Source organism: Corythoichthys intestinalis, chromosome 1 (assembly GCF_030265065.1).
Source record: "Corythoichthys intestinalis isolate RoL2023-P3 chromosome 1, ASM3026506v1, whole genome shotgun sequence".
Taxonomy (NCBI): Eukaryota; Metazoa; Chordata; class Actinopteri; order Syngnathiformes; family Syngnathidae; genus Corythoichthys; species Corythoichthys intestinalis.
The window spans coordinates 75,144,929-75,172,316 of NC_080395.1; the positions used below are offsets into that span (position 1 = coordinate 75,144,929).

The following is a 27,388-nucleotide window of genomic DNA, read 5'->3' on the forward strand; positions in this document are numbered from 1 at the left end:
AATACAGAAGTATAAAAATCAGGTTTTAACGAAATCTTGACTGTTTCCAACAACAAACATGTAGCTAAATATTAAGGGTATGACTATGATTAGTTAATGAGTTGGGGGGAGGGGGGGTGCTGCTGCATTGTAATCTGCGGTTTGCATACCAAACAGAATCTTTGAATGTCCGGGGAAAGGCGGCGGACATTGAGGCTACATCTACACAAGGACGGTTAATGGCCTTAAATGTGTAGTTGGTTAGACTGTACAGCATTTCTGCTACACTAATGTACAGTGGTATGAAAAAGTATCTGAACCTTTTGGAATTTCTCACATTTTTGCATAAAATAGCCATTAAATGTGATCTGATCTTTGTCAAAATCATATAGATGAAAATACAGTGCCTGCTTTAACTAAAACCACCCAAACATTTATAGGTTCACATATTTTAATGAGGATAGCGTGCAAATAATGACAGAAGGGGAAAAATATTTACGTGAACCCTCTGCCTAAGGAGACTTAAAGAGCAATTGAAACCAATTTTTACTAGGGCTGTCAAACGATTAAAATTTTTAATCGAGTTAATTACAGCTTAAAAATTAATTAATCGTAATTAATCGCAATTAATCGCAATTCAAACCATCTATAAAATATGCCATATTTTTCTGTAAATTATTGTTGGAATGGAAAGATAAGACAAGATGGATATATACATTCAACATACGGTACATAAGGACTGTATTTGTTTATTATAACAATAAATCAACAAGATGGCATTACCATTATTAACATTCTGTTAAAGTGATCCATGGATAGAAAGACTTGTAGTTCTTAAAAGATGAATATTAGTACAAGTTATAGAAATGTTATATTAAAACGCCTCTTAATGTTTTCGTTTTAATAAAATTTGTAAAATTTTCAATCAAAAAATAAACTAGTATCCCTAGTCTGTCCTCAGTGTGTGTGAATACACAAATTGACAGATAGCGAACATAAGTTCCAAAAAGAAATCAGACGGTGTGGCAAAGTTGCATGGGCTTTACTGAAGTCATCTCTTTTTGACAGGAGCACGTTTCTTGTATTTTTGTAAAACTGAAAATAACAAGGCAATGTGTCAATAACTTAAATAACTTGTCATAAATCACAAAATAACATAAAATGTACACACACGTGTCCATTGGAGCAGCAGCACCAGCCAATTAGCTCACAAGCATCTAACAATGTAACTGCATTTCACCATATATGTGAACAAATTCAAATACACATCATCAATAACTATCTAATGCTCATGAATATAAACAAAGGAGGAATATAACTCACAAGCGATGCATGTATTAGACACAAACAGTGTGATGGGGCTATGAGAACTGGATTGATGAGAACTCCACTGAATACTGGATGCGGACGTTAGCTGGTCTGAATAGCACTGTCTATTAGTGTGAGTTCGCGTCGACATATAATCACGTCAGAAAAGCGCGCCGAAACCCTAATAATCAGCTGCACTGAATCGCCAGCAGAGGGCGACATTACGCCACATAACATATGCAAGTCACACCCAAGCGCCAGCAGAGGGCGGAAAAACTCCATAAAACACAATTAACAAGTTGGCCTTTCACTGTACTGACATTTAAATATGTCTGAGTGGGCCTAGTGCGTTAATTGCGTCAAATATTTTAACGTGATTAATTTAAAAAATTAATTAACGCCCGTTAACGCGATAATTTTGACAGCCCTAATTTTTACCAAACATTTTAGGCCTGGTGTGCGCCCAATCACTGATGAGTGGTTTAAAGCTGCTCTGCCCACTATAAAACACACACCTGGTAAGAAATGTCTTGATGAGAAGCATTGTCTGGTGTGCATCATGGCTCGGTCAAAAAAGCTGTCTGAAGACCTGCGATCAAGGATTGTTTATTTGTATAAAGCTGGGAAATGATACAAACCCATCTCTAAAAGCCTGGATGTTCGTCACTCAACAGTCAGACAAGTGGTCTAAAAATGGAGAGAGTTTGGCTTTGTTGCTTCTCTTCCAAGGAGTGGCAATCCACCAAAGTTGACGCCAAGATTTCAACGCAGAATACTCAGAGAGGTAAAAATAAACAACCCTAGGGTGTCTGCTAAAGACATAAAGAAATCACTGGCACAGTCCAATATCTCTGTGCAAACATTAACTATATGTTAAACTGGCCAAGAATGGTGTTCATGGGAAACCTCCATGGAGGAAGCCTTTCCTGTCTAAAAAAAACATTGTTGCTCATTTAATGTTCACAAAAAGGCACTTGGACACTCCAAGTTTTGGCAAAATATTTTGTGGACTGATGACACCAAAGTTAAATTGTTTGGGAGTAACACACAACGTCATGTGTGGAGGAAAAATGGAACAGCTCACAAACATCAACACTTCATCCCCACCATGAAGCATGGTGGAAGGAGCATCATGATTTGGGGCTGTATTGCTACATAGGATGTTTTGCAGAAAACCTGAGGCCGTCTGTCAGACAGTTGAAGCTAGAGGATGGATGCTGCAACAAGGCAATGATCCAAAACACAGAAGTAAATCAACTTCAGAATGATTTTAGAAGAACAAAATACACATTCTGGAGTGGCAAAGTCAAAGTCCAGACTTGAACCCCATTGAGATGCTGTGGCATGACCTAAAGACAGCGATTCATGCCAGACATCCCAGGAATCTGACTGAACTACAGCAGTTTTGTAGAGAAAAATGGGCCAAGATTAGTGCTGATCGATGTGCCAGACAGATCTGCAGCTAAAGGAAACGTCTGGTTGAGGGTATTGCTGCCAAAGGGGGGCCACAAAATATTAAATATGATGGTTCAGTTAATTATTTTCCTCCTTCTGTCATTGTTTACATACTATCCTCATTGAAATATGAAAACCTGTAAATGTTTGGGTGGTTTTTAGTGAAAGCCAACAGTTTTTTCATCTGTGTGATTTTGACAAAGATCGGCTCACATTTGATGGTGATTTTATGCAGAAATGTGAGAAATTCCAAAAGGTTGAGATACTTTTTCATACTACTGTACCTCTTTTCCATATAAGTTCTTGCACGGAGTAGGTAGCCATGTCATACTACCTGCTGCTTAAACAGATGTCTCCGTATAACAATCGGATGCAAAGGAAGTGACCACATGGAGTGTGCCATCACCATTTTTACATTATAAACAACGGAGGCGAATGATCAAGATGTGGCATTCCTATTCCTTTTCTTTTCCACAGCCATTGTTTACAATTCATCCTCTGGAGTCTAGAAGAGTGGTGGGTAACCTATGTCTTACAAGCCATATCTGACTCTTTCGATGTGTGCATCTGGCTCTCCGCCAACCCGTAATTTAAATGTGCAACCGGTCAGCTCGCTTGACCTGAATCAGCTGTGATGAGCTCATGGTGCATTCACATATTTTTCTAGAACCTTCAAACATACGTAGCAATAATATGCTTCAATTCAGTGTTCATTGTTGGTCTTCCTGTTGCGGATTTGCACGGACATGAGCATTATTACAGAGCTTGTCTCATGCGTTTCAGGTCAGCCAGCAGCGGGGTCGGAGTACAGTGATCTCTCGCTACTTCGCACTTCAAACGTCAATGTGTACCCTCAGTCCATCGCAGATTTTTTTCATTTAAAAAAAATAAAATACAGATGAGCTCTCCCAAGCCGATCGAGTAGTCTCACTCTCGCTCCCTCCCTCCCTCTCTCTGCTCTCTGTTGGTCAGGCAGTGAGTGCACTGGAGTTGTTTATTAAAGTTAGCGATGATTGACAGACATTTAATGTTTGAACTTGCCAGAGAAACAGACTTTAAACCACCACCTGCGCCAATCATTGTTTTACTTGTTAAAGAGTTGCTGTGGCAACTCATTGTGTGTAATTGAGCAGCTTGAGGGGATTTGAGTGGACTCACTTAATGAAGCATTTAATAAAGCCAAGCATTTTTCTGCTTTATTGTTGTTTAAAAATAATTCGGTGGGTCAAAAACATGTTTAAAACTTATCATAATTATTACATTTGAAGTGCTTAAAAACCATTTATTAAAATATATATAATGCATAAAAGATTTTTATTTAATTTTACTTTGGGGAAAAAAGTGAAAAAACATGTATACAGTATATATACACTACCGTTCAAAAGTTTGGGGACCCCAAACTTTTGAACCGTCGTCTAAAAAGTATAGTAATTTAGAAATTTCCTGCCGGTGAGTCATGAGCTTTCGGCTCAGAGATAAACCACGCGGATGATGACGTAAGACATGAGGCTGCTCCTTCCTGCACATGCGTAGTCTGCGCAAATGCAGGTGTACCTTGCAGACGCGGGGTGGGGGTTTAAACGCACCTTAAACCAGGGGTCCCCAACCTTTTTTGCACCACGGACCGGTGTGATTTGGGTCTTTATTTTCACGGACCGGTGTTTTGACAAATTTTTCAACCAATCAAAAACTGCAACTATGCGGTTCTGCGCATGGGCGTAACATTAAAAATGGCCAGGAATGCAGCGATTCCAAAGTAAACACTACAAACTTTCTTTAAAGAAAGGAATATTAACTTACATTTGATCGTGGATGGACATGTCGAAAGTTCTACTCAGACCCATCCTGCCATGTTAGCTGCACACCGCTCTCTCGCCGTTAACGCCTTCGCCTTGTTGTTAAGCATTAATTAAGAAGCCCGCTTCACAAAGATGCGATGTTGGAAATTGTAGCAAGGTTTTCAGTGTTCTCGTAGCGCTGTCAGGATATTCCGGAATGACTTTAATGTACGTTTAAGGTTGCTGTCATTTCCGATCTCTACAAGCTGATCCTCCCGTTGCACAGACATGCTCGAATCACTTGGTTTATTCACAAACGGGTCACGAATCCACTCCTTCGCAGTTCGTGGGTCTTCGAGGTTGTAGGCTCATCTTCTGACTCGTCAGGTGCCCTCTTTCGCCGTAAAAAATCGCTCTAAAGACATCTGTTTTTCAGTCATTTTCGCTCGTATGGAGAACCAAATGTGCCCGCTGCCTAATCATACGTTATTATGGAGGACAAGTGCACATGGATATATCATATATACAAAACAAGATGTACTGCTTGCAGTCCAATCAATGGATTTCTATGATGACATTCTAATCTATAGTGTAGTATTATATCTAGAGTAGACAGGGATATTGATGTGTTAAGCAGGGGCACAGGCCGAAGTTAATTCGGCCAGAATGCGGTCGTCAATAAAATATTATTTCTGTGCGGCCTGGTAGCAAATGCGCCACGGAACGGTACCGGTTTGTGGCCCAGCGGATGGGGACCTCTGCCTTAAACGTAGTGCGGACAGGTATAAAATAACCTGCAAAATAACTTGGAGAAAGTTATCCCTCCTAGTGTACACTTAGGTAAGAATCATCTATGATTCGGGTCTCTTGCCCGGGTGGCTGTATGGAACTGGGGCCATAAGGTTGTTGGTGTCTGTCGTGGTGGTAATTTCCGAACCCGTTGGTGGACACTAGCGGTAAGGGATAATGTCAAGCTGAAAAAGAAGTCTTATCAGGCTTTTTACCAGTGGGATACCAGGTGCATGTGACGGCCCCTGGCCGTTTAATGGTTAACTTCTGAGACTCTTCCAGTCAGCTGATCGCCGCCTCCACCAGCTGGCTGTTTCCCCTCCCACTGTGACGACAGCTGATCGACGCATGACGGACCGACGACGTCACCACCGCTGATTGGCCACGGAAGGAGGCGCCAAGCTTCATAAACCTGCCGCTGTCAACGTTCTAGGAGGTCGCAATTTGGCAGCATTCTGTCGCGTTCCTCCCCGCTAGCTATTTGCTCGCCATTCACGCTCGTTTGCACTTTGATCGCTAGTTTGATACACTCCCGCTTTTTCGGTGAGATCTTTTGTGTTTATTCGTTATTGGATCGTTTTTGTTCACCACTGTAAATAAGAGCACTGAAGCAAGTAAGGGTAAGTCGCCATTTCTGTTCAACCCGTTTTCTCCTGTTTTGTATAGAGTAGGCAGTTAGGTTAGACGCTGTCTTTTCTTTGTTCCTTTTACATGACCAGGGTTTAGTTAGCGGGTGGGGTTTAAGTGTAGTTCCTTCTGTTTGTTGTTTTGGCCTGGGCTTACCCTGAAGTCACGCTTCCTCGGCATTTTGTACATATTCATTGCGAGTTTGATTATTGTGTAAATAAATTTGTGTCCACTTGTACAGTTGTGTGGCTTGTTTTATGTTACGCCTTTCGCGAGCCATCTTTGGCACGTAACATAAAATTGGGGGCTCGTCCGGGAGTCGGACCCGGGACCTCTCGCAGTGATTGTACCCGTGCTCTTTTGGCCGTGGTGTTTTGTGTTCTTTTCGTTTGGGTCATTTTTGGATCCCTCGTATTGTGCGTTACCCGTGCTCTTTTGGCCGTGGTGTTTTGTGTTCGCTTTTTGTTTATTTTTTGACCTCGCAGTGTGCGATACCCGTGCTCGTTTGGCCGTGGTATTTTTTTTTTTTTTTTCGCTGCTTCCCGGTTGTGTAAGTCAGCTTCCACAGTATTATGTCCGCCACCTTCGACATGGACGAGTTTGCGCGTTTTCCGTCCATCGAGAAATTAGATCGTTGCAGTAAAGCCGACCTACTGTTGGTTGCAAACCTATTTGACGTTCCGGTACCATTAAACGCGCGCAAGAAAGAAATAAAGGCCTGTTTGTCGGAGCGTCTAGTGCACATGGGTGTGGCTACGCCTGTTGAGGGGGACGTGGGCGCGGCAGCTGCCGGCTCACGATCCCAAGCGGGCGCGGATGACTCCGCCGCAGCCCCGCCGCCAGCCGCCGATCCGGCGGCGTTACTCCAGGCAGGGGTGGACGGGGGAGACTTACAGCTGGCCCTTCAACTTCGTGAGGTGGAGCTCCAGATGAAGACCAGGGAGGGTGAGCTTATGCACCTACGCATCAGGGCCTTGGAGCTGGAGCGGACCCCATCCACATCCACCCCCTTAGCCCCGCATGCACCCATGATGCAGCCGAACCCAGTTGACGCAAGTAAGTTCATTGCTTTGGTTCCGACGTTTCGCGAGAGTGAGGTCGACTCGTATTTTAACGCCTTTGAGCGCATCGCCTCAGCTCTCGCTTGGCCGAAACATTTGTGGAGCATTTTGCTCCAATGTAAATTGGTAGGAAAGGCGCAGGAGGTGTGTTCGTGTCTCTCCATGGACGAAAGCATGGACTATGACACTGTGAAAGCTGCGATATTAAAGGCATATGAGCTTGTCCCTGAAGCATACCACCAGAAATTTCGGGAGTGTAAAAAGACGCCTACTCAAACGTTTGTAGAATTCGCTCGTGAGAAGGCTGTACTGTTAGATCATTGGTGTATGGCGAGCAAAGTTTGCACATTTGAGCAGCTGTGCGAATTAGTCCTTCTTGAGGAATTCAAATCGTGTCTGTCCGAAAATGTTGTTATGTATTTAAATGAACAAAAGGTAGATTCCGTGTCGAAGGCTGCCGTTATGGCAGATGAGTTCGTGTTAACGCATAGGGGTGTGTGGTCTGCTGATCGCCACGATAGAGTCTCTGTTAACTCCACTTTAAAAAGACAAAAAGTGCTGCCTAGTGGGTCGTCGCGGCCTAGTTCGTTGTCTCATTTTAATGGGGAGTGTTTTTACTGTCACTTAAGGGGTCATAGAATTGCTGCCTGCCCTGTCCTCAAAAGGAAAGAGCAACGGCGGACCCCTAGTCCGCCCAAAACCATGGGTTGTGTCCAACAAACCTCTGCACCATCCAAGCTAGCAGCAGAGGGGGTTAATATTGATAAGATTAGGGATTCGTATAGGCCATTCACTTTTGAAGGCCAAGTATCACTAATAGCTGATGGCAGTAACTCTGTGCAAGTAAAAATTCTGCGTGACACTGGTGCAAGCCAGTCCTTCGTCTTAGCCTCTGTGTTACCTTTTTCGGCTGTCTCGTCGTGTAAAACAGACACATTAGTTTTGGGAGTTGGAATGATTCCATTTCGGGCATCGTTACATAAACTATATTTGAATTGCCCGCTAGTCGTCGGCCCTGTAAAGGTCGCCGTGCGTAAGCAGTTACCTATTGACGGGGTTCAGTTAATTCTAGGAAACGATCTAGTGGGAGAAAAAGTTTTCCCACCTTCGAAAATTAGTGGTGGGGACCGTGCTAAGTTAATAAAGGCTCGGCATTGTAACCTAAATCAAATTTTGTGTTTGAAAGCTCCTGCCTTGCCGAAGCCCGATGGTTTGCTAACCAAATCAGTAAATAGATTAGTTTTGGGGCCTCGAAAACATGCTAACGCCAATGTGTGCGCCCAATTGGCTAAAAGAAGACCCTATCGTGATTGGCCCTCCGAAATTTGCAAGTGTACTTGGGGTCGAACCTGCTACCGCTGACTATTTCAGTTATGAAGGGGTATAGGTTTGTTTTTAAGGTGGGTGGTGTGACGGCCCCTGGCCGTTTAATGGTTAACTTCTGAGACTCTTCCAGTCAGCTGATCGCCGCCTCCACCAGCTGGCTGTTTCCCCTCCCACTGTGACGACAGCTGAGCGACGCAGGACGGACCGACGACGTCACCACCGCTGATTGGCCACGGAAGGAGGCGCCAAGCTTCATAAACCTGCCGCTGTCAACGTTCTAGGAGGTCGCAATTTGGCAGCATTCTGTCGCGTTCCTCCCCGCTAGCTATTTGCTCGCCATTCACGCTCGTTTGCACTTTGATCGCTAGTTTGATACACTCCCGCTTTTTCGGTGAGATCTTTTGTGTTTATTCGTTATTGGATCGTTTTTGTTCACCACTGTAAATAAGAGCACTGAAGCAAGTAAGGGTAAGTCGCCATTTCTGTTCAACCCGTTTTCTCCTGTTTTGTATAGAGTAGGCAGTTAGGTTAGACGCTGTCTTTTCTTTGTTCCTTTTACATGACCAGGGTTTAGTTAGCGGGTGGGGTTTAAGTGTAGTTCCTTCTGTTTGTTGTTTTGGCCTGGGCTTACCCTGAAGTCACGCTTCCTCGGCATTTTGTACATATTCATTGCGAGTTTGATTATTGTGTAAATAAATTTGTGTCCACTTGTACAGTTGTGTGGCTTGTTTTATGTTACGCCTTTCGCGAGCCATCTTTGGCACGTAACATGCAGCTGATGGGGACAAACTGACTACTCTCTCTGGTGGTTACTGAGGCAAAAAACACGGGATGGGAGGAGCTCAGTGAGGCCACGGAGAATGACTTCCAGATGGCTTCGAAGAAATTCTGGTCCATCCAGCATCTCGGGAGTGGAGAGCAGTGCACCATCAACACTGGTTATAGTGCATATGGGGCCCTGCTGACATTGATTCGGAATGTTGTGAGTCGGTGAACAGAATACATCGAAGACTTCAACTCCACCAACACACCTTTTTATAAGGAAGCAGAGCCTGGTACCTCTGAGGGGGGTCCTCCTGTCACTGGGGTTGAAGTCACTAAGGTGGTTCAAAAGCTCCCTGCTGGCAAGGCCCCAGGGGTGGATAAGATCCTCTTGGACTTTCTGAAGGCACTGGGCATTGTGGAGCTGTCTTGGTTGACACGGCTCTGCAACATTGCGACAAATTTTGAGGACAGTGCCTCTGGATTGGCAGAGCAGGGTGGGAGTCCACTGGAGGATATGTCCCATCTATAGGGGATTATACTCCTCAGCTCCCTTGGAAAGGGCTATTTAGGGGTACTGAAGAGGAGAGTCCATCAAGAAGTTGAATCTTGGACTCAGGAGGAGCAATCTGGTTTTTGTCCCAACAGTGGAACAGTGGTTCAGTTCTATACTTTCACCAGGGTTTTGAAGGGGGCATGTGATTTCACCCAACCAGTCAAAATGTGTTTTGTGGATTGCAAGAAGGCTTAGACTGTGTCCCCTCCTGTTATGGGCAATTCGGTCTCTGTACGACCCTGTATCAGAATTTGGTCTGTATAGCCGGCAGTAAATTGGATTCGTTTACAGTGGCAGTTGAATTTATTATTTAATTTACATCGTGTTCGATTCATAATGTATAAGAATTGAAGAAGGGAAATAGAATGATTATTTATGGCAATATGCAAAGAGATTCAGCAGAGATTTCACAAATGCATATGAAAATATTGGGCTTCAGGAGAAATTTTTAAACATTAGAACATGCATTTTTGCACTTTCAGGCTAACCCATTCAACAAGCAAAACCTTACACATATGTAAAAAAAAAAAATCTGTCCATTATTAATAAAAACATAAAATAACCACATAGTGTAAATCATTTTCTACTTACAAACTTGCTTTCCAAATCCCAGCAACAGCAGTCACTGAGGTAGCGAACAACCAAACCTCTGATGAAATCAATGAGCAGAATGCTGGCCACGGTAAAGATCATATCAATGATGGAAAGCTTCAGCATCTCCTGGATTTACAGCATATTATTTGAACATGAAATTAGAAATATTAGTAGCTAGACACATAACAAATGACAAACTCTTAACCACTATGTCATGTGAATAAAAAAATTAGGAGTTAATTTACAACTAAATCTTGATTTATAACTAAATCTAAGTCTTTTAAAGCAAACATTTATCTTCTATTATCATCATCATGTCCCAAGAGTTAGCTTCTGTAGCCGGGGGTCGGATCGCCAAGGCCCCCACCTTTGGCTGCTGCCCAAATCGCTACGCACCTGACCCCTTTGGCCGTTCCCACAGGTGGTGAGCCCATGGGAAGGCGGACCCACGTTGCCTTTTCGGGTTGTGCCTGGCTGGACCCCATGGGAAAAGGCCCGGCCACCAGACGCTCGCCTTCGTGCCCCACCCCAGGCCTGGCTCCAGAGGGGGGCCCCGGTAACCCACGTCCGGGCAAGGGAAACTTGAATCCTGTAGTATTTTTCATCATAAGGGGTCTTGTGAGCCATTCTTTGTCTCACCCCTCACCTAGGACCTGTTTGCCATGGCTGACCCTGCCAGGGGCTTAAAGCCCCCAGACAACATAGCTCCAAGGATCATTGGGACACGCAAACCCCTCCACCACAATAAGGTGATGACTCAAGGAGGGGAATGGAATGTCACCTCTCTGGCGGGGAAGGAGCCCGAGCTGGTATAGCTGATATAGTTGGACTCTCCTCCACACGCAGTTTGGGTTCTGGTACCAGTCCTCTTGAGAGGGGTTGGACCCTCTTCCACTCTGGAGTTGCCCCTGGTGAGAGGCGCCGAGCAGGTGTGGGCATACTTATTGCCCCCCGGCTTGGTGCCTGTACGCTGGGGTTTACCCCAGTAGACGAGAGGGTAGCCTCCCTCCGCCTTCGGGTGGGGGGACGGGTCCTGACTGTTGTTTGTGCTTATGCACCAAACGGCAGTTCAGAGTACCCACCTTTTTTGGAGTCCTTGGAGGATGTGCTGGAGAGCGCCCCCTCTGGGGACTCCCTCGTTCTGGTGGGGGACTTCAACGCTCATGTGGGTAATGACAGTGAAACCTGGAGGGGCGTGACTGGGAGGAATGGCCCCCCCGATCAGAACCCGAGCGGTGTTCTGATGTCTGGACGTCTGTGCTCGTCATGTATTGTCCATAACGAACACCATGTTCAAACATAAGGGTGTCCATATGTGCACTTGGCACCAGGACACCCTATGCCGCAGTTCGATGATCGACTTTGTAATCGTGTCAGACCGGGGTAGTGGTCCCCCTTTTTAAGAAGGGGGACCGGAGGGTGTGTTCCAATTATAGAGGGATCACACTCCTCAGCCTCCCCGGTAAAGTCTATTCAGGGGTGCTGGAGAGGAGGGTCCGTCAGGAAGTCGAATCTCGGATTCAGGAGGAGCAGTGTGGTTTTCGTCCCGGCCGTGGAACAGTGGACCAGCTCTACACCCTTGGCAGGATCTCCGAGGGGGCATGGGAGTTCGCTCAACCAGTCTACGTGTGTTTTGTGGATTTGGAGAAGGCGTTTGACTGTGTGCCTAGGGGAGTCCTGTGGAGGGTGCTCCAGGAGTATGGGGTACCAAGCCCCTTGGTAAGGGCTGTTCCGTCCCTGTACGACCGGTGTCAGGGTTTGGTCCGCATGTCCGGCAGTAAGTCGAATTCGTTCCCAGTGAGGGTTGGACTCCGCCAAGGCTGCCCTTTGTCACCGATTCAGTTCATAATTTTTATGGACAGATTTTCTAGGCGCAGCCAAAGCATGAGGGTGTCCGGTTTGGTGGCCTCAGCATTGCATCTCTGCTTTTTGGAGATGATGTGGTGCTGTTGGCTTCATCAAGCCGTGACCTCCGACTCTCACTGGGGCGGTTCGCAGCCGAGTGTGAAGCGGTTGGGATGAAGATCAGCGCCTCCAAATCCGAGACCAAGGTCCTCAGGTGGAAAAGGGTGGCATAACCTCTCCAGGTCAGGGATGAGATCCTGCCCCAAGTGGAGGAGTTCAAGTATCTTGGGGTCTTGTTCACGAGTGAGGGTAGGAGGGAGCGGGAGATTGACAGGCGGATCGCACAGCGTCTGCAGTGATGGCGACTCTGCACCGGTCCGTTGTGGTGAAGAAGGAGCTGAGCAAAAAGGCAAAGCTCTCGATTTACCGGTCGATCTACATTCCTACCCTCACCTATGGTCACAAGCTGTGGGTCGTGACCGAAAGAACAAGATCCTGGATACAAGCGGCTGAAATGAGTTTCCTCCGCAGGGTGTCCGGGCTCTCCCTTAGAGATAGGGTGAGAAGCCTGGTCATCCGGGAGGGGCTTGGTGTCGAGCCGCTACTCCTCCGCGTTGGGAGGAGCCAGTTGAGGTGGCTCGGGCATCTGGTTCGGATGCCTCCTGGACGCCTCCCTGGAGAGGTGTTCCGGGCATGTCCCACTGGCGGGAGGCCCCGGGGACGACCCAGGACACGCTGGAGAGACTATGTCACTCGGCTGGCCTGGGAACGCATTGGAATCCCGCCAGAGGAGCTGGCTGAAGTGGCTGGGGAGAGGGAAGTCTGGGCTTCCCTGCTAAAGCTGCTGCCCCCGCGACCCGACCCCGGACTAAGTGGAAGATAATGGATGGATGGATATCATCATCATCATCGATGCATCGACTATAGTAGAGAGTTGAACATAGGCACATCCTGTCTGAAAGGACCTAATCATTCTCTAGGGGAGGGATAGATTACATTGATTGAATTTTATCCGTACAGTAAACAACATTGGCTAAGAAGGCATAATAATTTTCTCATCAAGCGGACTTGTTTGCCAAAGTGCCTTTTTGTTTGTAACTTATTAACCGTTTTGTTTTGATAGGCTCCAAAGCTGTATTATTTAGCCGGACTGTATATTTTAAAAGGCCTAACAGCTGTTCAAATTTTCAGACATTTTATTTTTAGCACTTTACAGGATCAGTATACAGGAAGTCCTCGGGTTCTGATGTCCTCGAACTACAACAGTTAGATTTCACCACGTCCATGCCATTTAGTCCCCAGCACTATAGTCTGTGCTTAGTGCTTTTTCTGTGTTTGTGCACCGGGAGTATTGCCTTTTCACCCTTCTTTTTTCAAATTATGGCCCCAAAGAAGAAAGATGTGTCTTTTGGTTTCAGCCCAAAAAAAATAGCAATTACCAAGCCAAAAGTGCCTGTGACACAAAAAAGCATGTTTATTTCATATTACACGTGGTATTGTATGCTCCTGAATGAAATGGACCGCTTGGATGTGTGTGGAAGCGATCGATATATTTATTAAATTTTTTTTAATCCCGCGCCATGAATATGAGTGACTTCCGGCTCCAGTCTCGGCTATAGATGTCCCAATCGATCGGCATCCCGATCGATCGGGTCCGATCACGTTATTTTCAAAGTATCGGAATCCGCAAAAAAATATCGGACATGCCTTTTTTTAATATATATATATATTTTTTAATTAAATCGTTTTCTAAATGTATTTAACGTTACAGACATAATAAGGTACACTCATCCAGAGTCTTTAGTTTAGGCTTAAGGTAGGGTTATCAAATTTATCCCGATAATGGCGGTAATTAATTTTTTAAATAAAGTATCACGTTAAAATATCTAATGCAATTAATACATTCGCTGCACGACCCACTCATGCATTGTTGCGCTCAATCTGTAATGGCGCCGTTTTATCTATATAGAGAGCTAAAAGGCAGCGTAAAATGAGTAGAGTGAATTTTGGCAGCCTTAGGGGCCTTTTTTTAATTGGCTAAAGCCTTACAATCCCTCTCCCTACGATTAGAAAGTATAGTGGGAAGCAATGTGGGGAAGCAAGGTAGCAATTGATCTTTTTCTTAACACCCTATGTTATTTCCCAACGCAAAGAAGATATATCAATTGGTAGCACTACGCACAGTCATGGTTGCTAAAGGCGTGTTACATCCACCCATCATGCATTTGGGCATGGCTACAGTATCATTTACTGAAAGCTCAACAAATACACTAGGTGGCAATATTTAGTCACAATATACAAAGTCACAAGTCTTTCTATCTTTGGATCCCTCTCACAGAAAGAATGTTAATAAAGTAAATGCCATCTTGAGGATTTATTGTCATAATAAACAAATACAGTACTTATGTGAATGCATATATTCGTCCGAGTTTTATTCATTTTTTTCTTAATTCATTGCCAAAATGTATATGATCGGGAAAAATTATTAGGAATGATTGGAATTGAATCGCAAGCAAAAAAAAAAGCAATCGGATCGGGAAATATCGGGATCAGCAGATAATCAAACTAAAACGATTGGGATCGGATCGGGAGCAAAAAACCATGATCGGAACAACCCTAGTCTCGGGTTGAGGAAGAAGGCGAATGTGACATCAGCGGTAGAGATTATCTTCAAGAGACAACCATTACCATATAGCATCCGGAGGGACTGCCTGTTCATCTGATTTTCAACCATTAACATATAGCATGCAGAGGGACTGCCTGTTCATTTGATTTTGTGGATTAATTTGTTTATTTTTTGCATCACTCCAGTCTAATGTGCTGCAGGCTTTTGTTGCTACACTAGGAAGAGCGGTGTGAGTCTTTTTGCATTTCCAAAAGATCCTTGTTCACTGCGATGGTCGAAACAAGTTTGACAACCGAGGAACCATTGGACAGACAAGGACGTGAGTAAGCTTCGTGTTTTCTATTATGTCAAATACTGGGATCATGGCAAACGTTTTAATAAGTAGGTGCCTTGCATTTTTTGGGTGATAATACTACTCCTGTTTTTTTTTTGTATTTTCAGTGTTTTCCCTCCTCTCCCCGGCGACGAGCACTGCCTTCCCGCCGGGGCGCAACAGAATGACGAGCAGTAACTTGCTCGCCGCCGTGTATGACATGAGTTGGGTTTTTTTGTGTCATTTTTCGTTTTCGAAAGGCGAGAAAAAGAGTTTAGAAGCTGCTTGGTTCGGGTTAGCATGTCGGCTAGCTGTCACGCCTCCTATTTTGTTCACGCTCTTTCCTCCGTCTCCAAAGCCGGGGCAGGACAATGCAAAAGCCTGACCAACTCCGGTGGCATAAAATACCGTTCAGGAGATGCAAGAAGTCGACAGTTTTGACCATTATGCAGTAATTTAGCCCTGTCGTACTGAATTTGTACTGTTTTTCATATCCCATTTAGCACAAGACTGTTATTTGTCATGACCATACCATAGCAATTGTGGAAAAGTACTGAGATAAAAAGAATATCCTATAAAAATATTGGAGTAGAGAGAATGAAACAATGACATTTTGCTGTTATCTGTCGCAATTTCCTCATTCTGAATCTTCCCCCACAGTGGGCTGAATTTTAAATCAGCTGAAATCGTGACCCTGGCGACGTCATCCTCCAGCCGGGGACGTTCGAGCGCTATGATGCCAGGCGGGGCTACGCGACCGATTGAAAGACTAATTTCTCGTCATCTGCGATCTGCTAAATTGTTGTATATAGTTGAATCGTCTCAAAATATGATTTTAATTCACATAATATTGCTATTTAAGACTCTTATTAACCTGTCACAGGCACCTTAACATCATAAAAAGAACGGGAAAAAAGAGATGTCGACGAACATTGGTAAATACTTATCTAACATTCAGACCACATTGCTTGTACCTATATAAAAGCAGTTTTGTGATGACACAAACCTTGCATCACAAACAGTCAACATCCACGAAACCTCTATTACACGCAACGTAAAAATAAAGACAAACAAATCGGGTTGCGTGTGTGCTTCAGGTTGTAATGTTGATGTGTTGAGATTTATGTTTTCTGAGCTGTTCCTAAACGCACCGCGTGTCTGGCTGGATGAGAGAGGGTGGGCTGGCCGGAGCGAGAAGGATGTTCACAGTTGTCGTGTTCCGTGTTTTCAGTTGCAAATAAATAATAGAAAACCCTTACTCTCCATCCACGTGCCAGCCGTAATGGTAAGTATGGCATCATGTTTTTTAATTTTATTTTAATGTATTAATAAAAAAAAAAAAAAAAAAAACGTATACAAAGATTTTTGATGTAAGGTTTGACTTTAACAGTGAAATCCGACTTATGACCGGAACTCGGTCTTAACCCGAGGACTCCCTTTATTAGGAATTTTCAACATGCAGTACAGTATTTACTGTAACAAACAGTCACAATCATAACCTGCCCAACGTAGGTTTCCCAGCACTGGTCCTGCTGAGAGCGTGTGTTCTTTTCAAACTGAGCTGTCTGGTTGGAAAAGGTCTCAGAGCTTCCCCTGCTTCGGTTGGTCACGTCCATTACCGTGGCGATGGTGGCTACGGTACTGTTGCGATTCGAGATCTCTGACATCAGCGTAGAAAGACTCAATGCACCAGGTTGTGCTATAGTTGCCAAATAGGAGTTGGTGTCAGACCAGTTTGCTGGATTCACTGGAATCTGAGAAAAATCCAGATGCAGATTTTATCAGCTCAGCCTGTCTGTTTTTTAGTCATCTTTTTGAAAGTGTTATTGTATTTTCTTACCCTTGCATGAAAAAAAAAAAAAAAAAAAAAAAAACATCACTCGTATGAAAACAACCACGAAAAAGTGACTGAATCCGTTCTATTGCACTGATTCTATTGAAGGTATAAGGATGTTTAAACTTATTCCAAGTGGTGTATGGCAAAAGGCAAGCTAGAAACTCGGCTGGCTTGTACCATTCACAGGCAGATTCTCACCCTCATCAAGCGAGACCTCAACTCACCAGGGTTCATGGAAGCAAAGGAATTTAGGGCACGTTGAGGGGGAATGAAATGAAGAAAAAAAAAACTCTGTTTTCTTGGGACACTGCCAGTCATGGGAAATCATTATTATCACCTTTTACACCTTGGTTGCATAGAGGTCAGCCAAGTGAATAACCACACCATATTGTCTGATAAACTAATACATTTGATCTAAAATAGAATTTAGTGTCAGTGTTCACAAAAACAAAATGAATTGTTGAGGTAAAAATCTATTAATATTCTTTGAATGCTGCAAAAACAGCCAGGGCGGGATTTACAATATTAGTAGTAGAAGGTACAGTGTATCACAAAACTGAGTACACCCCTCGCATTTCTGCAGATATTTAAGTTGATCTTTTCATAGGAAAAATCGTACATCCCTAAATGTCCAAATTGAGTACTGCTTGTCATTTTCCCTCCAAAATGTGCTGTGACCCGTTACATGAGTGCTGTCAGCATTGCTGCAGAGATTGAAGAAGTGGGGGGTCAGCCTGTTGTGCATGGCTGTCACCCCAGGAGGAAGCCTCTTCTAAAGACAGTACACAAGCAAGCCCGCCCGTCTCATCAGACCATGGGACATGGTTCCAGTAATCCATGTGCTATGTGGACATGTCTTCAGCAAACTGTTTGCGGGCTTTCTTGAGTAACGTCTTCAGAAGAGGGAGGGAAAATGACAAGCAGTACTCAATTTGGACATTTAGGGATGTACGTTTTATCAAAGGGGTGTAATCACTTTTGTTGCCAGGGGTTTAGATATTAACTCATTTGCTCCTACAAACGTATAAATACGTTTTATTTTTAATTGTTTCAGTGTCCCACAGACGATTTTTTTTTTTTCAAAAGAGACATCTCTGGGCCCTGATTCAATTTAGCTCCAAAGCACAAAGGTGAAAATCCATTTTTCAGCAATAAAACTGGTCACTGGAGGTCAGTAGCGCATTTGGCAAGACCCGCAACCCTATTCAACGGCAACGAACGGCCAAGCAGCAAAGCCGGGGCGCCAGCGGAAGACGACTGAATGGATGCCAGGTGGCGGACGACCGAGCAGAACAACCGGTAGGACGCCCGGATTCCAGGCGCTGGACGACCGAGCAGAATGACCGGGACCACTAGATGCCTTGGAGTCCGTGCTGCTCGCTAGCAAAGCCCGCAGAGACTAGAAAAAATTCATCTTTTGAGACAGACGGCGATGAGGGAAAAGTTTAACCAGCTGTTGCGGCCACAATAGGGTCATGTTTCAGTTAGTCATGTGTAAATAAACTGTTACTTTGCTATCAAAAGCTCTATTTGTCTTGCTGTTTCTGTTATTTTGTAAAAGGAAAACATTATTCAGATGTTTGGGATGAACGAAAGCAAAAAATAGCTGTGTTAAAGTCAGTTATGTTTAAAATGTATGCTTTCACAAAAAGCTCAATTTCTCAGTTTTTTTCATCCGAAATTGGAAAATTGCTCGCAGTAAGCTATTTTCTAATGCTGATTTCTGAAGAATGGAAAAAGATATGAACTTACTTTTTTTTCTGCTGAAAGAAGAAAGTCTAATCTTTCTTTTGGTGGGTTCCATGTTTATATAGCGATAGAACAGAATTTTCTGTGGGCCTTGCAAAATCACTCAAAATCCAGTAAAATGGCCAGGAGCGATGGGCCTTGCTCCGGTGAAAATGGCTGGGAGTGAATGAGTTAATGGCTATATTTTGTGTTATTTTGAGGGGAAAATAAATTAACTCCATTATATAAGCTGCACACAGTCTACTTTTTATTGTGTCAAAGTGTCATTTTGTCAGTGTTGTCCCATGAAAAGATATACTTAAATATCTGCAGAAATGCGAGGGGTGCACTCACTTTTGTGATACACTGTATATATAGGGTGTTCCTAAATGGTTGACCCCATTGTAAATCCCCATAACTCAGAAATTACTTGATCGATCTTAATGAAACTAAATACACTTTATGTTGAAGGTAATACGTTTTATTGGTTAAAATTACATAGAAAAGTACAAATATTTGTTGGTTCTATGACAGATTTTTATAAATGTTCAATATGAGCGCCACCTGTGACTCTGCACACGTCGAGTCGATATTCAAGCTCGTGTCAAACTCGAAACTCAAACTTGATATTTTAGGTGCCAAGTCATAATTTGTTTTGTAGTGCCTTCTTTGCAAAATTTGTGAAAAAGGCACTCTGCACTGTCTTCGGTAACCGAGTACTCATACTCTAACATGCAAAATGCCTTTTCTTTTGAAGTGAACGGCATTTCTTAACCTGAAAAGATAGAAATGCCAAACGTTACACACAAAAACTTGAAACGTTTCTACATAAGCTGTGAAAATTTGGGCCATTCCAACGAAAATTGTCAAAATTATGGGCCTACAAAATGGGGCCAAAATATATTAATATAATATTAATATATTACAAATCCTGAGAGACGTTTAGAGCTGTTCCACTTCATCAAATGTCAAAATTGACAGATATTTTATAGAAGGCTGGAGTCATCATCCTTTCCGTTGCAGAGAAGCCAGTTAAAAGCCTCGGAAAAACTTTGACTGTAGCCTCAAAGACTCTTGTCTGACATCCAGAGAATCAGCAAAGAACTCGTGGTCTGGCTCAGCCGGGTTAACAAAACTGGCCTTCTAGGCATGTTTAAGACCTGGACTTACCAGCATTCCATCCAGCCCCGGACCTGTGGCATAATAAAGTCTAAGTCTTTAACAGTAAAGATTATGGAAAGGAAGATCAGCTGCTTTCTGTGAAGATGACTTGGCCTACCAAGCAGCCTTAGCAATTATAGCTCTCTATGCTACCAGTAACATCTTGAAGCTCCCAATAAGTCATCTAACTGAAGAGTTCGTGGTGTCCAGAATACGGGAAGCTCTGCAGTACAAAGAATCCAGAGATCCAAAGATGGCAGCAGCTTGCATCCAGGTGCAAACAGTCAGGAACCAGAGTTTTGGCAATGCCCTGGAGGGGCCGAGTCTCGGTTGAGGCAGAAAGCTCTGGTAGGGTTCATAGCAACAGGACGTGCAGGCATTGACAACACGGAGTTCACTAGAACACCTCCTCAGTAGCTGCCCAGAAGCCCTTGAGGATGGGCACTCCTGCTGCCGTCACGACAAGGTGCTGCTTATGTTGGTCTTTACAGGGAGCAGCTGGATTCAGCCAAGTGAAATGAAAATCATATTCATTCTTGCCACTAGAGGGCATTGTATCCACTCAAATCAATACAACTAAATGCAAACACTTTCAAAACAAACCATCACAACGCCACATTATTGAAACGAATACTTGAAGCAGCAAAATTTAATATGAATCTTTTTTTCTAATCGAATTACTCAAGTTAATCAATTAATTGTTGCACCACTATTTCAAAATTCTTCTCATTTTGACAGCGTGTTTTATAAACGGGTGAAAATTTGAGACCACGCTGCCCATCTGTTGTATTCCCCCATACCAAGTGCGAGTCTACCTTCAACTGAGCAAACCAGTTCCTCCTCCCATCAGATCGAAGTTGAAGGGACCTTTCTCGCACACACCATATAATTGTTTGCATTACTCTAACACACGTAATATAATCAATCAGGCAATAGTATCATTTCTCATATTTACTGTAGGACTGTTTGTATTACTCTAACACACCTAATATAAAATAAATAGCACTCACACCATAGTTTAATGAAAAGAAGCAGATTAGAGGGCATAAAAGATACTCAACGCCATCTTATCACAGAAGCCCAACACGTCATGAGCAAGACTGACGCACCAACTCTTGCAATCAGTTCTCCCGGGCACTCCAGGACAAAGAGCAGGGCGCCCTGTCCTAAAACAAGTAGTATCAGAGAACACCCTCGCCCAACCAGGATAACAAGTTGATAGCACGGGCGCCTTGGACGTCAAGACTGCGTCTGTCGCCGTGGCAACCACGTCCCAGCCACGAAGGATGACGCACGAACTTCACCGCCCCAACCTGGCACAGAGGGATGATCCCAAGACGACACCCAGCCATGCCTTCGGCCCAACCCACTCCACCGCAGCTTTCAAAAAGAACTGAACATTTAGATAATCCGGCCGCTGCTGGGGAACATTTCTTTGGCCGTTTTTTTGCCGACCCTGGATCCAGCATTGTCCCTCCATTTTTTCCTTGTTTTTTGACCATTGTCGACGAATAAATTCTCAACCTGTTTTCAGTGAGCCTTTTTCAAACTTTTGGAACATGGAGTCAGTACAAAGGGTTAACATCGGAGTGAACGCGCGGAATTTTCGCCCCTCCGGCCGACTTGCAGGAGGTGTGCCAGCGGAACACCCATTTTGTTAGGCTGTCGCTGTCTCCGCGACTTGGCCGGGGGGTCGAATTCCTTCAAGGTCTAGCAGTTAAAAGAAAAGGATTAAGCCTGTATACTGGGATCAAACCAGTCCAAAACCTGGTTCAAAAAGCCACTTGGCCTAGATTTAATCAGCATACGAAAACAGGGCTCTGTGTTTCCTTACCTTCGCCAAACCCCTTAGACGTACTCACCGAACCCCTGGGGTTCGATCGAATCCAGGTTAAGAACCACTGCACTACGCACTGTTCTGTTGTACTTGACAGTATTTATTATCTTTTAATTTTGAGTGCTACAAGCTCATATGTCCTTTTAAAAAGGAGGTTTTTTAAATTTCTATTTGAATAATATTTCAGTAAAATGTTACACATTCTTGTCTATTTGCCACGGTTAACATCGAGGTTTTGGGACACTTTTGACCTCGCTGTGAGTTTGTAAGGCTGTGACTTCTGATTAAACAAACTAGAATCCAATCAAAATGTTTCCTCTTCTTCTCAAATTAGAATAGATAAGAGTATCGATAAAGAATCAAATTGTTAAGCAATATCGATAATGGAATGGGAATTGTAAAAATCCTATCAATTTCCATCCCTACTTGTAGTCCTTCTTTTTTTTATTTTTATTTCTTTGTTTGGACTTTTCTTGACTGGATGCTGAAGAAGCTGGCAACTGAAGTCATGTGAATGAGAAAATTCATAGTATGACATCGCGGGGCGATGCCTAACTTGTCAAATTGACGACATTCCACCACACCTGACGCGTGTCACAAGGCCACCTGTCACCTTTCACGTGCGATTACATTGACTTTGTATAGGCACCCGTCGTGAGACGATATTGCGGCGGATGTGAATGTAGCATTAGTACAATATCCTTTTCCACACTAGTTTCAGCCCAGTTTAAAACAGCCTTAAGAATGGAAAAAAAAAACAGTCAAAGTTGTGTTAAAAATGTGTTGTAAATATTGCATATGGTTTATATACTTACTGCGGAGCTCATACTGTTGACCTTATCTAGGAGGGCAATTATCAGACTGTAGAGATTCCCAAGATATAAGACAAGCACTCTGTGAACACACACTCATACACTTAATTGGCAGTAGGACAAGAGACCAATATTGTTGCAGACTTCTCAATAGAAATACCTTGCCAGTTGGAAACGCAGGGATGTTCTTGGATGGTACATCTCCAACTGAGCTACGAGCTCAAAGGCAGATGGAGCAATCATGGTGATGAGAGAAACCACAACACTCACCTCGGTGAAGGGAAAGAGAATGGGAACAGCTAGTTCAATTCCTTTGTTTTTTTTTTGTTGTATACTGAAGACATTTAATTCTCAGATGTAAAAAAAAAAGATAAAAAATAAAAATAAAAAATAAAAAAAAGAATATGACAGAAAAGTTCAGTTGATTTTCCCCTCATCTCTCAGCTTCAAAATGATTTTGTCCCATAGAGAGCTCTCCGCTCTTCATGTTTGTTACTATAAAAAACAGTTATTACAAATGAAATCAAAAACGAAAAACAGGAACTATTTAATGTCTCTGCAATCGATCTATAATGCAAGACCTGGGGAAATAGAAACACCCACCCATCAGTCACATGTTCTAATACTTTTCCTCACTTGAAAAGTGGGTCAATTATTGAAATTGGAGACCATAAACTGAGTGTTTGCACAAAAATCTGAATATAATCTGGCATTATATAATTAGACTGTTAAACTGCAAATCCAATTCCCAGCATTCATTCATTCATTCATTCATTCATTCATTCATTCATTCATTCATTCATTCATTCACTCTGTCTCTCTGTCTATCTTTTCATTCATTCATTCACTCACTCTCACTCTCTGTCTCTCTCTCTATCCATCCATCCACCCACCCACCAACCCATCCATCCATCCATCCATCCATCCATCCATCCATCCATCCATCTAGAGCGATGAGGTAAATTTGTAATGTTCAATTCTCATTACCCAATGTAAAATTTGCAATAAACGTCAACTGGAAATGACGGTCAATAAAAGGAATGTTTTCCCAGAAGAAATTATATTGTCTAATTGTATGAAAAATATAAATTTTCTGCTGTTTGATGAGGAGAAAAGGGTTAATTAAAGTCAATATATCAGGGGGGTAAGCAAAATTGCAGTGAGCAGCCATTTTTAAACGCAAACACAAATCTTTAATCATCTTCTAATGATCAAACATCACATTCATGTCTTACGTTTAGAGTGAAAAATAGGGGTGTGAGAAAATATCGAATTGGATACTTTGTATCCTAAAAGGTAACCAATATGCTCCTGCCAAGAACTAAAAAAACAGTGAGGAGCAGAACTATTTACACCTCTTGTGATTTTGCAAGTTCATCCACTTAGAAAATAGGTAGAGGTATGACATTTCAATCATTGATGCATTTCCACATATAGAGACATAATCTAAAAAAAAAAAATCCGGAACTCACATTGTATGATTTTTCATTTATTTGTGTGTTAATGGGGTTCATAAGTATTTGTACCTTTGAGAAAATCAGTGCTAATATTTAGTTCTGAAGCCTCTGTTTGTAATTCCAAAGCCTTATTAACCATTGGGGTTAGAAATAACTTTATCCACACTCGAGGTATTTTGACCATGTAATGTCCACGCCTTTGCGGTATTATACCTTTGTCATTTCCGATTTTTTGTTTTTTTACTTCCAATGACTCAAAATGTTCAGGGGGACCTTAGCTACGCGTACATATATGCATTTTTTTTTTTTTTTAATGCCCTGTATGGACAGTAACAGCTGTGCTATGATAGTAGCAAAGCTAACTATGCAGTATATATACAGTGGGGAGAACAAGTATTTGATACACTGCCAATGGGTTTTCCCATTGGCAGTGTATCAAATACTTGTTCTTCCCACTGTATATAAACAAATTGATTGGAATATTCCATATGGCATAATTAGACCACTGAATAAGTCAATAAGTCATAACAACATAATTTTTTTGAAGGTCCCTATTTTTTGATAATGGCAATTCTATATAATAAGTTACACTAGCAGTATTTTGACCATTGTATGTCCACGCCTTTGCGGTGTTATAACTTTGTCATTTCTGATTTTTAAATTTTTTTTTTTACTTCCAATGACTCAAAATGTTCAGGGGGACCTTAGCTATGCGTACATATATGGTTTATGTATATATGAATATATATATATATATATATATATATATATATATATATATATATATATATATACAGTGCCTTGCAAAAGTATTCGGCCCCCTTGAACCTTGCAACCTTTCGCCACATTTCAGGCTTCAAACATAAAGATATAAAATTTTAATTTTTTGTCAAGAATCAACAACAAGTGGGACACAATCGTGAAGTGGAACAAAATTTATTGGATAATTTAAACTTTTTTAACAAATACAAAACTGAAAAGTGGGGCGTGCAATATTATTCGGCCCCCTTGCGTTAATACTTTGTAGCGCCACCTTTTGCTCCAATTACAGCTGCAAGTCGCTTGGGGTATGTTTCTATCAGTTTTGCACATCGAGAGACTGACATTCTTGCCCATTCTTCCTTGCAAAACAGCTCGAGCTCAGTGAGGTTGGATGGAGAGTGTTTGTGAACAGCAGTCCTCAGCTCTTTTCACAGATTCTCGATTGGATTCAGGTCTGGACTTTGACTTGGCCATTCTAACACCTGGATACGTTTATTTTTTAACCATACCATTGTAGATTTGGCTTTATGTTTTGGATCATTGTCCTGTTGGAAGATAAATCTCCGTCCCAGTCTCAGGTCTTGTGCAGATACCAACAGGTTTTCTTCCAGAATGTTCCTGTATTTGGCTGCATCCATCTTCCCGTCAATTTTAACCATCATCCCTGTCCCTGCTGAAGAAAAGCAGGCCCAAACCATGATGCTGCCACCACCATGTATGACAGTGGGGATGGTGTGTTCAGGGTGATGAGCTGTGTTGCTTTTACGCCAAACATATCGTTTTGCATTGTGGCCAAAAAGTTCAATTTTGGTTTCATCTGACCAGAGCACATTCTTCCACATGTTTGGTGTGTCTCCCAGGTGGCTTGTGGCAAACTTTAAACGAGACTTTTTATGGATATCTTTGAGAAATGGTTTTCTTCTTGCCACTCTTCCATAAAGGCCAGATTTGTGCAGTGTACGACTGATTGTTGTCCTATGGACAGACTCTCCCACCTCAGCTGTAGATCTCTGCTGTTATGTTACAATATGGATCCAAACACAGACTTTGAAATTAGAAGTATTTATTACAAAAACGAGAACAAAGGGAGCACGCCAAAATAACGCGAGTAAGAAAATACAACTGAGAGAGCACGCTAAGTAACGCGGGTAAGAAAATACAACTGAGAGAGCACGCTAGAAAACGCGGGTCAGAAAATACAACTGAGAGAGCACGCCAAAATGGCGTGAATATAACAGCACAAAATTACAATTACAAAATCCCAATAAAACACAAAAGTAAATGAGATCAAACCAGAACACGATCGAAGAATGTCGGGAAGCACCAAGGGTGACGATGAGCACACAGCGGTAAGCAAAGCAGGTAACAAGCAAATGCAATAGTCCGACACTCGCAGACGGTGACAGGAGTCCTTAAATAATGAGCGCTCCAAATGTGCCACAGGTGTGCAGCACAGCCCCGCCCATCCAGCTGCATAATGTGCTGGAAAGGAAAGAAAAGAACTGAGAAGGCACATAAACATGACATCTGCAGTTCATCCAGAGTGATCATGGGCCTCTTGGCTGCATCTCTGATCAGTTTTCTCCTTGTTTGAGAAGAAAGTTTGGAAGGACGGCCGGGTCTTGGTAGATTTGCAGTGGTCTGATGCTCCTTCCATTTCAATATGATGGCTTGCACAGTGCTCCTTGAGATGTTTAAAGCTTGGGAAATCTTTTTGTATCCAAATCCGGCTTTAAACTTCTCCACAGCAGTATCTCGGACCTGCCTGGTGTGTTCCTTGGTTTTCATAATGCTCTCTGCACTTTAAACAGAACCCTGAGACTATCACAGAGCAGGTGCATTTATACGGAGACTTGATTACACACATTTGGATTCTATTTATCATCATCGGTCATTTAGGACAACATTGGATCATTCAGAGATCCTCCCTGAACTTCTGGAGTGAGTTTGCTGCACTGAAAGTAAAGGGGCCGAATAATATTGCACGCCCCACTTTTTAGTTTTTTATTTGTTAAAAAAGTTTAAATTATCCAATAAATGTTGTTCCACTTCACGATTGTGTCCCACTTGTTATTGATTCTTGACAAAAAAATTAAATTTCATATCTTTATGTTTGAAGCCTGAAATGTGGTGAAAGGTTGCAAGATTCAAGGGGGCCGAATACTTTTGCAAGGCACTGTATATATATATATATATACATATACATATATACACTCACCGGCCACTTTATTAGGTACACCTGTTGAACTGCTCATTAACACTTAATTTCTAATCAGCCAATCACATGGCGGCAACTCAGTGCATTTAGGCATGTAGACATGGTTTAAGACAATCTCCTGCAGTTCAAACCGAGCATCAGTATAGGGAAGAAAGGTGATTTGAGTGACTTTGAACGTGGCATGGTTGTTGGTGCCAGAAGGGTTGGTCTGAGTATTTCAGAAACTGCTGATCTACTGGGATTTTCACGCACAACGACCTCTAGGGTTTACAGAGAATGGTCCGAAAAAGAAAAAATATCCAGTAAGCGGCAGTTCTGTGGGCGGAAATGCCTTGTTGATGCCAGAGGTCAGAGGAGAATGGCCAGACTGGTTCGAGCTGATAGAAAGGCAACAGTGACTCAAATTACCACCCGTTACAACCAAGGTAGGCAGAAGAGCATCTCTGAACGCACAGTACATCGAACTTTGAGGCAGATAGGCTACAGCGGCAGAAGACCACGCCGGGTGCCACTCCTTTTAGCTAAGAACAGGAAACTGAGGCTAGAATTTGCACAAG

General features: G+C 42.9%; 1 protein-coding gene across 1 annotated transcript in view; it reads right to left on the minus strand.

Annotated features, from left to right (window-relative positions):
* Positions 1-27,388, minus strand: part of LOC130918044 (transmembrane channel-like protein 3) — a 114,788-nt gene that overhangs the window by 23,674 nt on the left and 63,726 nt on the right. The window contains exons 11-14 of the mRNA XM_057839916.1: positions 22,555-22,664; positions 22,398-22,476; positions 16,519-16,773; positions 10,233-10,361 (exon numbers count right to left, since the gene is read on the minus strand). Coding sequence (XP_057695899.1) covers positions 10,233-10,361; positions 16,519-16,773; positions 22,398-22,476; positions 22,555-22,664 — 573 coding nt within the window. The remainder of the gene's footprint in view (positions 1-10,232; positions 10,362-16,518; positions 16,774-22,397; positions 22,477-22,554; positions 22,665-27,388) is intronic.